General features: G+C 54.5%; 1 protein-coding gene across 1 annotated transcript; it reads left to right on the plus strand.

Moving 5' to 3' along the window:
- The first annotated feature begins 8,817 nt into the window (after nucleotides 1–8,817).
- Nucleotides 8,818–12,934, plus strand: LRRC10B (leucine rich repeat containing 10B). The gene has a single exon (XM_081241409.1). The coding sequence runs from the start codon at nucleotides 9,031–9,033 to the stop codon at nucleotides 9,907–9,909; it is 879 nt and encodes a 292-aa protein (XP_081097535.1). The 5' UTR covers nucleotides 8,818–9,030; the 3' UTR covers nucleotides 9,910–12,934.
- The last annotated feature ends 1,613 nt before the right edge of the window (nucleotides 12,935–14,547 follow it).

The following is a 14,547-nucleotide window of genomic DNA, read 5'->3' on the forward strand; positions in this document are numbered from 1 at the left end:
ATTAAATAGCTAATCCCACGAGGGGATTGTAAATAAAGAAAAAAGGACGGGAGACCCCTGTAAGTTAACGATCACTCAAGAAAGCAGGTTTGCTTAACCACAAAACCAAGCAGGCTTGCTTAGCAACAAAACCATGCAACAGAAGCATGAGACACTCCCCCGAACACTAAAACAATTATGGCATGAGACCCACTTCCTGCCCAGTGAGCTCAGTAAGTTAATGATTCCTAGGACATGCTCCTCTGGGCGCATTAAAAACAAAAATAAAAAAAAGATATATATATATAAGGAAAGGGTGACATTATCCTGAAACCTGAAATGCCATTTTTAGCATATGTTACTGCCTCTTTGCTCATTTCCCTTGTGCCATGACAGTCCTGGCTTGACCACGTAGGGATAAGAAACCCCCCCCACCTGACATGGAAGAGGAGCTGATGATGGAAGCGTGATGTCTACTCAAGAATGTGGAAGAAGGTGGTCTTTTTCCCCTCGCCACTTTTCCTTTGATTATAAAACTGTAGCCCACTAAGTCCTTGGGGCGAGGCATCCTCTCGCCTGCCCACTTGTGAGCCTCACAAGCGTCCTATTCTAATAAATCACTTCTTATCTATCACTTTGCCTCTTGCTGAATTCTTTCTGCACCGAGACGTAAAGAACCGGAGCTCCTCAGAGACCCCCAGAACTCCACCTAGAGGTTTCGTACCTGCCCAGAAGCAACTGTGACACTCTGATATCTGGTTGCCAGGGTCACGCAATCAATCCTTCAGCTGCCTTACGTGGACCACACACGCATCTCCTCCAGGTCCATCGGCTTGCTCTCAGACACACCAAGTCTGCACTGGAGGTGCGTAAACTTCTGGATGCTCCCCCTCATGATACAGGGGTGTATAGAGGATTCTGGGAAGGGGCCAGTTCTCTTCCATTTCTACGGAGGCTTCTCCATACCGTGGAGGGTGGGGGGGGGCATTGTGGGAGGACTGTTGCATCCTCAGGACATACCTGGTAAAGGAAGTGTAGGTCCCCTCTGCCCTGGTGTCCCCCAAATGTACTTGGGACCTTTTCATGGCACCCTCAAGCTCAGCCCAGAGCAGGTGGCCAGGGACCCAGCATCCAGGTTTAGGAGTACTGCTCTGCCCGTCCTCCCCCACCTGCCTGTTGAACCTTGATCTCCTTTTGGATGGGATCTTGGCTTCTGTGATGGCACATGCTTCCCCACTCCAGGGCTTACAGCATCAGTTCCCTGCTCTCCAAGTTCAAAGCCAAGCTTTTTGACTTACAAAAAATACTTCTATCTTAAAACGGGCTCTGTGTTTCAAAGCATCTTTTGCAACTCAAAGCCAAGCAATTAACTCTTTGTTCTGAGTTTCCTTTGGAGAGCAGAATATGAGAAGCTAATTTAGCATCTGAATGGAGGGGAAGGAATATAAGGAAACTGCCTCCAGAGAAGCAGCAGTTAATATCTCAAAATGATAATACCCAGCTCCCGTGTTATCTCACTGACATGATAATCCTTCGAGGAGAGGGTGATTGCAAACCATTCCAGGGCTGGGACTAGGATGAGGCGAGTGAGGTATTTCCCTGGGCACAAAATTTAAAGAAGTGCCCCCAAACTGAGGAATGCAGATAAATAGTAGTTCAATGCAATCTTTTTTTTTTTTTTTTTTTTTTTACTTTTTTTGTTTTGGCTGCACTGTGCAGCCTGTGGGATCTTAGTTCTCTGACCAGGGATGGAACTTGTGCCCCTTGCAGTGGAAACGAGGAGCCTTAACCACTGGACCACCGGGAAAATCCTTAATGCAATAATTTAAAAAATCAAAATTAGTGCAAAAAACTCATGATGAACAAAATATCAAAATTTAGAATAAAGGCGGGATTCGTACTACTGATTTTTCCTTTTGCTACAGGCTCCAATATGGATCACAGCACTGGTACCAATCCTGCCTATATTGCACTCACCTATTATTTCTCTTGATTACTACTGAGCTTTTTGGTACCCCCTTAAATTTTGTGCCCGGGGCAAGTGCCTTACTCACCTCACCCTAACCGCCCTCCGCACCCCCCACCCCCACTTCCCCCCAACCCCAGCCCCACTCCAACACTATTTGGGACTTTTTCCAGATGTGAGAATTGAGGTTCTGAGAGGGTGAGTAGCTCAAGTGGGACAGATGGCCCCAGGGAACCTGTGTGAGAGAGTCTTCCCATTCACTCATTCAACACATATTCCTTGAGTAGGTACAATGCAGCAAGCACAGGGCTGAGTACCACGGAACATCAGTGAACAAGGTCCCTACTGTTGCCGAAATCTTGGCTTCTCTGTGCACCGATGCCAAACAGAAATACGGAGACAGAGATTTTGGAGGAAGAGAGAGATGGCTTTATTTTTCTGCCAGGCAGAAGGGAAGACACAGCAGGCTAGCGCCTCAAGAACTGTGCCCCCCCTCCTCGGGGAATCAGAGAAGATTTTATACGTGGGGCTTGCAGTCTGGGGTATATGATAAGGATCAAAGTAGTGAAGGTCTTGCATTCTTCTTCTTCCTGCATTATTTCAAAATAGTCACATCTGGCGTCAGGCAGCCTGGTAATTGGGTCCGTCTGTCTCTGGGTTATCGCCTGCGACCTTCTATGTGACATGCAAATACTACAAGGGGTGATTTGCTACAAGGGAGTGCAGGATGTAATTAGGGAGTGCAGGATGTAATTCACATAGTGTTAAAGAGTGATAGGTTAGCTTTGTGAAGTACAAATCTATTTACAAGACACTACAGATTAGTAACAGTTAAAATAAAACTAGGAGTGATTCACTCTTTCAGGCCAGGTTATGTTTCTTCTCTAGCCTGTTCACTGTTCCCTTTATTTTTCTTGTTCTCATGGAGATTATATCTTGGTACAGAGGAAACAGACTTCAACTAATTCATGGTTAATTATTTATTTAATTATAATGGGAATAAGTGATTTGAAGAAGAAATGTGGGAATTCAAGAATCTGTAACACAGGGGCTTGACTCTCATGTGCTCTGGGGGATCTGGAAGGATTCTCCGAGAGAGGAAGGTTTCAGCTGAAATCTTAAGGATAAGCGATGTGAGCCAAGTAGAATGCGAAAAAGAGGGACTAGCATGTGCAAAGGTCCTGGGGTAGAAAGAAGCTGGTGCATTTGAGAAACTGAGAGAAAGTGTGTTAGACCAGGCCAATTCTGTAACAAACAGCCCTTAAGTCTAAATGGTTAAGCATATTAAAAATTTATTTCTCATTTGCTTCACAGTCTAATGCGGGTCAGATAGCTTGTCTCCGAGTGGTGACTTGGGGATCCAGTTCCTTTCCACCTTTAACACTGCAGAAAATAAAAGAGAGTGGAGGATTGTGTGGGATGTGGCATGCGTCATTTCTGCTCACATCCATTGGCCCAGTGCTCATTCCAGGGCCCCACCCCATCAGCCTGAGAGCTCAGGAAGAAGTGGGATGGGGGGAACAGAAGCTGGTGACCCTCAGCAGCCCCTGCCACAGGGAGGGGGACGAGGCCAGGCAAGTCCTTGCTGGTCATGATTGGGACCTGTGTCTGTAGTCTTGGAGCAAGACTGGACTTGCATTTGGCCACAGATCTAGGAAGGTATTAACATATGGGTAGCTGCCAACCGTGACCACCATGGCCTCTTCCAGAAGGAAGGAACCATCATGCTCAGAAGCCATTCTGGAACGTGGAACCTACCAGAACCATTAAGATGGTCAGGTTACCATGCACAGCGTGGAGGCATGGCCCTGGCCATCGAGTCAGCCTCACTCCCTAGGCCTTGTTGCTCCAGCTCCGGTGTCCTTGGGAGAGATGAAGGGGGTTGGCGGCGGGGGTGGGGGGACTGAATGGAAAATGACACTCTCAGCTTTCAACAGACCAAGCAGGTCACTCTCAGAGCTCTGGTTTCAGGGGAGAGTGATCCCCAAGGTATGTCTAGGCTCTAGTTTCTAGGGAGTCTGGGGAGCAGACGCGCAGAGGCTGGGTTAGCCTTGTGAGTTTAGCTGTTTAATGAAGGGCTCTGGGCCAACGGGGGGCCAGAGACTGCCCGGGATTTGCTAACAGGAAACCCCTGAGCCCAGATCACAGCCCCTAGGGGCCTCTTTGCTCTGCCCTCCTCAGCCTGTTTTGGGGTTCCTAGGCTTGCCTTGTGGGTTCTAGGACACCCCCATTTGGGCAAACACTGAACCCCAGGGCCTGGGATCAAGATCTCCAAGTAGGGCAGTCCTGGAAATCTCTGTGCTGTTTGCAGGATGGGGGCAAGCATTTCGGCATCCCAGGTGGTTTCTCTGATTTTCCCTAGCTGAGAGGCAATGAGACATAGGAGGAAGAGGCCTGGCTTTTCAATAAGATGGACTGGACTGGAATCCTGCCTTTGCCCCTGACCAGCTGTGTGACCTTGATCAAGCTACTTAACTTCTCTGAATCTGTTTCCTCATCTGTAGGGCAGAGGGATTTAGTACCAGCCTGGCAAAGCTGTGGAGAAAGGTAAATTAGATAACCAGTAGGTGCTCAGCAAATGGTAACCATCATCACCTTGTGGAAGAGAACCAAGATGGGAGGGGTGGGAGCCGCACAAACCCCGAGACACAGACAGACAGACAGACAGACACACACAGGCACACACACACGCGCGCGCGCGCACACATCTTTCTTGCAGCTGCAGCCAAAGGGATCCGGTTAAAATGTGTGTCAAATCATGTCACTCCTTTGCTCAAAGTCCCCCAGTGAACTCTCACCCAAAGTCAAAGCCAAAGCCTTCACAGAGGCCACAGGCCTTCCGTGGTCTGCCCCCTGCCTTTCTCTCTCTGGCCTTGTCTGCTGCCAAGCTCCCCTTTCTCCCCGGGCTTTCTGTGGCTCCAGAACACCCAGGCACACTCCTGCCCTGGGGTCTTGGTATTGCCATCCCCTCTGCCTGGAATGCATTTTCCCCAGATGTCTGTCTGCTTGGTTTGTTCCCTCTTCCCATCTTTGCTCAGATGCCATCCTGTTGGTGAGGCCTCCCTGGCCACTCTGTTTTAAATGGGGTCCTCATTCCTCCTCGTCTCTTCCTTGCTTTATCTCCTCCACAGCCTGATCATTGCCTGACACACCGAAATGCGTTTTCTTGGTGATCTCCACTCACAGGAATGCAAGTTGCACAAAGGCAGGGTTGTTTGTCTATGATGTTCACATTCATAGCCATCCCCAGTGCCTGGGCACACAAGTAGGGGCTTAACGTTTGTTGAATGAATACCTGAATGATGGAGAAGACTCAAGTTCTGGCTGGTGCAGGTAAGGGGAGTGGGCCATGGCATGAAGGATATTGCCCCTTTCCTTTTTGGCCAAATGAGGGAGTTGGACTAGACCCTCAGGAGATCACGAACCATGGGAATTGTGTGCATCACGGAGCGAGTTCCAGCCTCCATGCACTTTTCTGGGATTAGGGTCACTGGCTTCTTACAGACATTTAACAGAGCATGTGATCTCCCAGAGGAGCTAAGCACCCTCCCAGCTCTGACATTTCGTTGTTGGCTCTAATACTTGCAAATCCTTGCTTTCTAAGAACCTACGAGGCCAGCATTCCATGATCTTAGTCAAGTCTCAGCAGCCACAGTGGCTCCAAAGATCAGTAGGGGGGCATGGGCGGGGATGGGGAACCAGAGGGGCCTTGGCAGGGTCAGTGGGTCAGGTGGCTGGGGTGCTTGTGGGGGCACGGGAGGGGCGACAAAGGAGACTTCTACATTATACGTGCTGTTTTCATCCTTTTATTTAAAAGAAAACAGATTTAAAGCAAGTATGACAAAATGTGAGCCATTGTCAGTGCTGGATTCTGGGCACAGGGGTGTTTATCACAGAGAGCTTTGTACTTTTTCTATATTTCAAAAATGTATTTTAAAAATAAAGATTTGGAGGTGGGCAGGACAGTTATAGCTCATGATTAGGAACGGAGAGGCCGTTTTGGGGGGCCGAGGGGCCTGTTCTTTGGACATTTTTCCAGTGTATGTGAGCAGAGGGGCTGGCCGGGATCTGGGCCCATTCCTGGAGCTGTCAGAACCCCTCCCTGCTCCAGGTTTCAGTTTCCTGCCTTCCTGGGGAGCGGGGAAAGGTTGAGAGGCCCCGTGCTGAGGGTGAAGCTAATTCATTAGTGACGCCTTGACAGGGACTAGGCGCCCGCAGTGACAGTGTGATTCATCAACACGATTGCCCCACTGCCAGCCTGCGTGGGCCCGGAACGGCAGTACATTTTACCTTTACTCAGTGAGAAGGGCCTGGTGGGAGGCGAAGGTACAGCATCTACCCAGAGCAAGAAAAAGACTCGGAGAAAGAAGAGGGCTGGTCCCCTGTACCCTTGAACCCAGGAAGCTCTGCCAAGCCTGGTGCTGGCGTTGCAGGGGCTCATGCAGTTCCTGCCCATGCTGGTAGAGCCCAAGAGGGCTGCCTGGTGCTGGAGCGCCAGCTCCGAGCATGTGGTGAGCGGGGCTGGCTGGGCTTCCTCCTCCACAGCAAATGTTCCCTTGGGGAAACTGCTGGGGGGAGGGTGGGCAGGAGGGGGGCGGGAGGTGCTCATTCTTATCCCCGCTGCCTGGCTGGGTTTTCCTCAGCTTTCTGGTGTCTGAGATGTCACCTTTTCCCAGTTCTCCCAAAAGAGTAGAAGGGAGAAAGTTGGATTGGGGCTTAGGTGGGGTCTGGAAGGAGCTTGAAGTTCCTCTGGCTGGGGCTCAGAATTCTCCTACATCCCAGATCTGGTGTCTGGGCCCCACTTATTTTCTGCCCGGGTCTTCTACCTCAGCTTGCATCTTATCAGTCTTCGTTCCAGGATAGGGGTCCAAGGCTAGTTCCTGGCTCAGACCAGTACCCGTCTCTGTGTTCACCCCATGACACCCCTTGCCTGATTACAACTACTATTGCTCTGCTTTGTTTACTTATCCAACACACAGATATCGAGTATCTGAGAAAAAGATGCCAGGAGCAAAAAAAGGTACACACTGAATAATTCCATTTATATGAAATTCAAGAGCAGGCAAAACTGATCCATGATGATAGAGGTCAAGATCATGGTTGCCTCTGGGACTGACTGGAAGAGGCAGGTGTGAGGGAACTCTGAGTGATGGAAATATTACACGGGTGTTTACGTTCGTCAAAACTCACCAGACTGAAAAAACAAAAACAAAACAGACAAACAAAAAAACTCACCAGACTGTACACTTATGATCTATGCATTTCACTCTATGTAAAGTTTGCCTCCATCTTTTAAAATGTTGATAATTTTCATGGAACGACTACTATGTGCCAGACCCTGTGCCAGCAGGGAAGGAGACAAGCTTACCTGCCCCAGCCAGCTTACATTTCAGGGGTTATAGTTTTCATCCTCTCCTTGCACTGGCCCCTGCTGTCTGCCCTTGGGCTGGCCTCCTTCCCAGATTGTAGTGGAGACGGGAGTGGGGGTGGGTCAGAGGGCAAGATGCTGTCTAGAGGTCTGTCCCTGCAGTCAATTACATGGTCACACCCACCAAGGTGGGAAGGCAGGATGGAGGAGGCCTGGAGCCTGCAGACTTGACTTCCTGGCTGTACACTCTACTCATTGTGTGACCTTCAGCAAGTTGCCTGCCTAGTCCCTCTGGGGCCACTTTCCTCATCTTTCTTATGGGATTAATAATGCCTTTGTCATAAGAGTTAGACTGAGGCTCTGCTGTGAGAAAATTCATGGACAGAGGTGGAGTCATTGTTTCCATTTATTGGAGTGGTACTTGGTTAAGAGCAAAAGTTGGAGAGTCAGACTGCCTGGTTTCAAATCCCAGCCACCAGCCAGCAGGGTGACCTTGGGCAAGTCACCCAGCTTACATCAAACCTCTCAGGGCCTCAGTTTCTCCATCTTTAAAATTGGGGCAATGAGGGTACCTACCTCATAGACTGTGGCAAGGACTCAGCGCAATGCTTTTAGCATAGTGCTGGGCACATGGCAGGCTGGCAATAAACCAGAGGGAGTGTTTCGGCTGGTAGCTCTGGCAGGAGGGCTCGGAGCAGGAGGGGAGAAGTCATGGGCAAAAAGCTGTTGGTGGGAGCGTGTGCAAGAGGAACAGTTCCAGAATGAGCGTGGTCATCACTGGTGGTGCTCAAAGGCGCTCGTGTGCGCCAGTCCTCCGAACTTGAGCGTAGCTGGAAGGACTCGGCAGGAGAGGGGGGTGTGAGTGCACGAACCAGGAACCTGCTGTGCACTGCGGGTGCACTGGGCGGGGAGGGGGGCGGAGCCAAGCTTGGGTCCCCGCAGATCCTCAGCTGTGACCCAGTCTGAAAAAGCCCAGAAAGGAACAACGGTCTGAGTTACTATCCTAAAGTGATCCCCGCGGGAAGACTGGGCGCACGCCGCTGGACACGAACGGCCGGCAATGACCGCGCCCCTCAGTCCCTCCTCAAGAGCCACTTGTCCAGAGTCCTGGGTCGCGCGCCGGCGTTTCCTCGGTCCTTGGTTCCTTCTTCTTGGACTTGCAGCTCTGGACGCACACAACCGCACACCAAACGGCTCGCTGTGGCTGGAAGTGTAGAGAGCGTCTGTCGTCGGGTCTGTTCTGGCACGGTGCCAGCCTTGCGGACAGCGGATCTTGGGTTCCCTCGGCGAGCGCTGGCTCCGGGGCTGGTCGGGTGCCCCGGCGCCCAGACCCCGCTCTGGTGGCACCTTGGCCCCGCCCCGCCCTCCCTCCGCCTCATTGGCAGCCGCACGCGCGTCGGGGGTTGCCAGGGCAACGGGTCTCAGAGTTGCGAGTCAGCGCTAACCTGAGCCAGTCGGCCTCCGGCGGAGGGAGCAGGGGAGGCCGGAGGGCGGACGGCGGAGCGCTGCGCGCGGTGCGCGGCGCGCGGCGCGCGGCGGCTGGGCCCCAGGAGGGCGCCTCCTCCCGGCCAGGCACGGCCCCCCTCCCGGCGCAGGGGCAGGCCGGGGCGGGGGGCCCCGGAGCCGGCGCGGCCTTGGCCCCGTCGAGGAGGCCGGGGGGTCGCGAGGGCGGGGCGATGCCGGGCGGCGGCGGAGGCCCCGGCCGGGGCCCGTGACCATGGGCATAGCCGAGTCCACGCAGGACGAGCTGCCATCGGACGCGGAGGAGCAACTGCGCAATGGCGAGCAGCAGTTGGAGCTGAGCGGGAGGCGGCTGCGGCGGCTGCCCAGCGCCGTGTTCGCGCTGAGCCGCCTGCAGAAGCTGTACGTGAGCGGCACGGGGCTGCGCGAGCTGCCCGATGAGATCGAGGAGCTGCGCGAGCTGCGCATCCTGGCGCTCGACTTCAACAAACTCGAGCGCCTGCCCGACGGTCTGTGTCGCCTGCCTCGCCTCACGCGCCTCTACCTGGGCAGCAACCGGCTGCCGGCACTGCCCGCCGACTTCGCGCAGCTGCAGAGCCTGCGCTGCCTCTGGATCGAGGGCAACTTCCTGCGGCGTTTCCCGCGGCCGCTGCTGCGCTTGGTGGCGCTGCAGTCGCTGCAGATGGGCGACAACCGGTTGCGTGCGCTGCCCGCGGAGCTGCCGCGCATGACGGGCCTGCGCGGCCTCTGGCTCTACGGCAACCGTTTCGAGGAGTTCCCGCCCGCATTGCTGCGCATGGGCCGCCTGCACATCCTCGACCTAGACCGCAACCGCCTGGGCGGCTTCCCCGACCTGCACCCGCTGCGCGCCCTGCGCGTTTTCTCCTACGACCACAACCCGGTCACTGGGCCCCCCCGCGTCGCCGACACGGTCTTCCTTGTGGGCGAGGGCGCCGTCGAGCGCATGGCCGAGCGCGACGAACCCACGCCCCGGCCGCCGCCCCGGCGCCCAGCGCGGGCCTTTGAGGATGAGGAGGAAGAAGACCTGCTCATAGGGGGCGGGAGCTCCCGGGCTCTGGGGCCCCCCGTGGACAGCCTCTGCGCCCTGGAAGCAGCTCCAGGACTGGGCACCTGAGCCTGTACTCTGGGTGTTGGGCCTCCGCCACTCTGGGAGGAGGGCCTCTGGGAAGGTTTGTGGGAACGGTGGGTCCCTACTTGAGGCAGAGAAGGGGTCTCTTTGGGCAAGCTGCCGGGGACAGGCAGGCCTGGGGGCCATCTTCAGACATTCCAGGGTAGTGAAAAGACTGCCTACTGGCTGGTCTCTGGGCGGTCTTCAGGCCAAGAAGTCCCGGTTCCGTCCAGTTCTTATAGCTCCGTCTGGTCCCTGATAGAGTCACTGACAACACAGTAGTAAAGGCACCAGCTTCTTCCTGGAACCAGGGTCACACTGACCATGGAATCATCCCCTTGGCTGAGTCTGGAAGCTCAGGGCACCCAGCAACCTCCCTCCTCCTGGAGTCTGGGTCTTCTAGGTCCACCCTTTCTGGTGCAGGAGCCGCTACCTCTGGAGTGGACCACACGCCTGCTTGAGGCAGAACTGCCCCCAGAAGAAGGCCTGGCCCAGGGGCAGGGGCTTGGCGTTGGGGCTGGTGCCCAGGACAGACAGGTGTGGGAAGCCGGGATTGGGGCCCTAACACCATAGCTGCCCTGTTCCTCCACCAGGGCTCACGGTACATACCTCCCTCCCCAGGTCCCCTAAATTTTGTGTGGGGAAGGGGGCACTCGGAAGGCAAGGTCTCTGCCCTTGCCTTTTATTCTGTTCTCTTCTTCCAGCTTGTGCCTGGAATCTTGCTGGGAAAGAGAACATTCCCTCCCTTCCCCACAGCCTGAGCCTTCCAGCTGTCAAGTTTGAAAAGAAGCCACTGTGCCTCTAGGGCCTCGTGCACTGGAGACAGAGGCTCTCTACTCTGGGCGGCTGCTCCAGTGTAGCCACTGCCTGTACTCTCCATTCCCTTAAATGGGCACCATCGGGGTGGCTGGCGTGGCGCGGGGCATGGGACGATCACTGTGTGCCTCCACTCTGTCACCAGCCTCCGGGGCTGAGGAGTGAGGCCTCGCTCTGCAGTTCCCAGGGCCAGATCTTTCCCGTCCGAGCAATAATGGGAGGAGGGCCCAGGGCCAGGGCCACTCAGGGACACTGTCGGGGGCAGGGCCCCCCCAGGGTAGCGTTTTCTTTAGGAAGAAAAAAAAACTGGCTGTAAACATAAATTATATTTCTCGGAGAAAGAATGTGCGTTTCCCACATGCCTGTTTATTTATAAGCCCTGGGAGCACTGGGTCCCGTTGCTGTGGGGACTGTGGGCTCCCTCTGGCACTGCCCTCTGTCCATGTGCTCCAGCTCTATGTCACAGTGGCCCCGGCCAACTGTGGTGTCCTGTCTGGGGAACAAGAGCTTGTCTTCAGTCACAAATGGCTTTGGCTGCTCAAGACTGCTCTCTCATCTGGCTGTATCTTACTCTCTGCCACCTGGCCACCGCCCCTCACCCCCAGTCCCCCTTCCTTGGTCTTCTCCAGCTCAATTCTCAAATTCCTGACTCTTAATATGTTTCTGAATCTCAAGCTTGGCTGACCTTTCTCTATTCTTTCACTGGCACTGACCCCCATCCTCCCTGTCTGACTCTGTTCTTCCCTCCTTCCATCTCCCTGGCTCCATTTTCCTCTCTCTGTCTCTCCCTCTTAGTCTTTTTTTTTTTTTTTACTCAGTCATTACTTTCTTCCCTCATTGTTCAGAAAAAAAAGAAAGTATAAATATTTAAAGAAAGAGAGAAAATTGTAAACCCGCAAGCCTAGAGGCCCATCTCCCTTGAGAAGATGCTGCCAGGCCACCATCACCATGGCAACAGGGATGATGTCATGCAAGGCCCAAAGGTCAGGCCTGGCCCAGCAGCTCTGCTGGCCACTGGGCTGGACCTGGGGGTTAGGAGGAGGCTGGGGATAGATCTGAAGGAGTCAGCTTGGGAGAGTGAAGGCCTCCAATGGACAGAAAGTGCTCTTAGGGTGGGAAAGATTGGAGGCTGCCTCCTTCTCAAGGAGGAAGAGAGAAAAAAAAAAAAGGGGCTTCCCTGGTGGCGCAGTGGTTGAGAGTCCGCCTGCCAATGCAGGGGACACGGGTTCATGCCCCGGTCCGGGAGGATCCCACATGCCACGGAGTGGCTGGGCCCGTGAGCCATGGCCGCTGAGCCTGTGCGTCCGGAGCCTGTTCTCCGCAACGGGAGAGGCCACCACAGTGAGAGGCTCACATACCGCAAAAAAAAAAAAAAAAAAGGAGGAAGAGGAGTGTGGGGGTTGGCTGCAGACCTTGTCCCTCCCAGGGCTCCTCAGGTGCCCATGCTCCCCCTGTTGAGGCTCCATCAGGGCCAGTGGTCCCTCCTGGGGTCTTGGAACTTGCAGGAAGGAACTTGAGGTGGGGTAGGAGTGTCAGCCATCCAGACTGTCCTCTTGCCCTGTGATTCCTATGATGGCATATTCCCCTGGGCCTAGAATCAGAAGGCATGGATTTCAGTCCTGGGACTTCCCCGGTGGCACAGTGGTTAGGAATCTTCCTGCCAGTGCAGGGTACATGGGTTCGATTTCTGGTCCGGGAAGATCCCACATGCCGTGGAGCAACTAAGCCCATGCGCCACAAAAGCCACAACTACTGAGCCTGCGTGCCACAACTACTGAAGCCCGCGCACCTAGATCCCGTGCTCCGCAACAAGAGAAACCACCGCAGTGAGAAGCCCTTGCTTGCCGCAACTAGAGAAAGTCTGTGTGCAGAAACGAAGACCTAACACAGCCAAAAATAAATAAATAAAAATTAATTAAAAAAAAAAAAGAAAGCATGGATTTCAGTCCTAGTTCTACTATTGACCGAGAGATCTTAAGCAAGTCATGCCCCTCCCTGCCCCCCAGGCCTCAGTTTATCCATCTGCACACAAGGAGCTGGGTTTATTTAGAGCTGATGCTGCAGCTCAGCACTCCATGCAACCTGGTGTTTGTCCACCTTCCCTTTATGCAAATCTCAGAGGTAGGGGAGGGGGGTGCAGGGGAGCCACAGTTATCCTGGAATAACTGCCAGCCCAGATTCCCTTCCTCTCTCTGGTCTGTTTCCCTGTGCCTCTTCCCCCGTTGCACTCGTGCGAGGACTCTAGGTCCCGGCAAAGGCCCTGTGATAAGTCCCCCTGGGCCCTCCCGAGGCACACAGGGCTGTGCCTTTTTGCATTGTCAAGGACGGCACCCTTAGCCACAGCCGCTCGCCAGCCAAGCAGGGCTGCTGAGGCTGAGTTTCTCTGCAGGGAAAGAGGAGAGAAATGTGTTAGGGGCCCGGGAACCAGCTCTGCTGCTTGCTTGCTCTTCACATCAGGAGCCGCTTTCTCTTGGGAAGTTAGAGAGTTGGGTTAAAGTGGGTGCTGATGCCTGGTTTGAGAGCGCTATTGAGGGTCTCCGTCTCCATGTAGAAATGGGGGAGACTAGGATAGGAAAGGAGCTGTTGCCAGGGAAGCTGGGCGTCACAGCTCTCCTTGGTGATGAAGAGAGAACTGTATTAGGAGTCTTAGCTCGCCTGCTCCCCACCCCCATTTGCCTGCTGGGGACTTCTCACGTGGCCTTGGGGGAGCAGGGAGAAAGGGAGACGACTTTTGTAGGGGCACTTGTTAACAGTGACCACATCGACAGCTCCGCACGTTGTTGGGGGGACGGTCAGGGGTGGGTGGGCCACGGGGGAGCAGGGCAGAGGCCAAGGGAGTTGGCAGATCAGACCAGGAAGGCAGGCTGTGGGGACTGTGATGAGACCAGAGCAGAGGCAGCGATGGGGCAAGGGACAGGCCTGGGGAGGTAAGTGGCTTGCCCATAAATGGGTGTTAGGTCTCCTAACCCAATGCTCAATCCGTGCCACAGGAGATCCTCTCTGTCCATGGCTGGTGGTCAGGTCTGGGTGTGGAATAAGTGGGAATCGTAGCCTGTCTTCCTTCCGGGGCCTCCCAACAGCCAGATCTGCTGGCCGGCGGAGCAGCAGAGATTGGATCCTTTCCTGGCTTCATTACCACCATCCCCCTCTTCCCACCCACACTCAGGGGCTTCGGAAAGCAGGAGAACAAGGTACTCACTCGGGACCTGGGGGCCCTGCCCAGAAGCATCTCCCTCGCATCCAATGCCACCACATCAGCTTGCTCAGCCATCACCCCAGAGCTTCCTTAAGACACCTGGGCACTCTTGTTCTGAGGATGGACATTTATTAGCACACCTGAGTGTGCTGCACGGAACATGTATTCAGACAGGGATCCCTGCCCAGGGGGGCTCACAATCTAAAGGTGACACCACACATACACACAGGACACAGACACAGAGAGCAGGGCATCTTCAAGGGACACAGATGGTTGGGGAGACACACGCTGGGGCATATGGGGCGTGTTCAAGCGTTGTCCTTCTGGTTGTCTTTGTTGGGGAGGGAGAGGGAAGCAGGACGTGGCCTTCCAGAAAGCAGCGGAATCCAGGAGGGACTTGCAGGAGAAAGAACACCAGAGGGCACTGGTCCCAGGCACAGGGAGGGATGGGGAGTCTCTGCAGGCATGGATGAAGAGAGACCCCACGAAGTGAAGGCAGGAGAAGGCAAAAAAGCCCAGGAGGAGGCCTGGAGCCCATGGCATGGGGCTGCCACCTCTGCCAGGCCGAACTGTCCTGCTTTCAAGCCTAGTTTTTCCAGAGCGAGCCTGAACAGAAGTCCTGGCAAGGAGTG

The sequence above is a fragment of the Mesoplodon bidens genome (genome assembly GCF_964165515.1).
Source record: "Mesoplodon bidens genome assembly, chromosome: 7".
Lineage (NCBI taxonomy): Eukaryota > Metazoa > Chordata > Mammalia > Artiodactyla > Ziphiidae > Mesoplodon > Mesoplodon bidens.

Bases quoted from the DNA above. Each gene is read 5' to 3' on its own strand.
- LRRC10B (XM_081241409.1), top strand. From the start codon at position 9,031: ATGGGCATAGCCGAGTCCACGCAGGACGAGCTGCCATCGGACGCGGAG.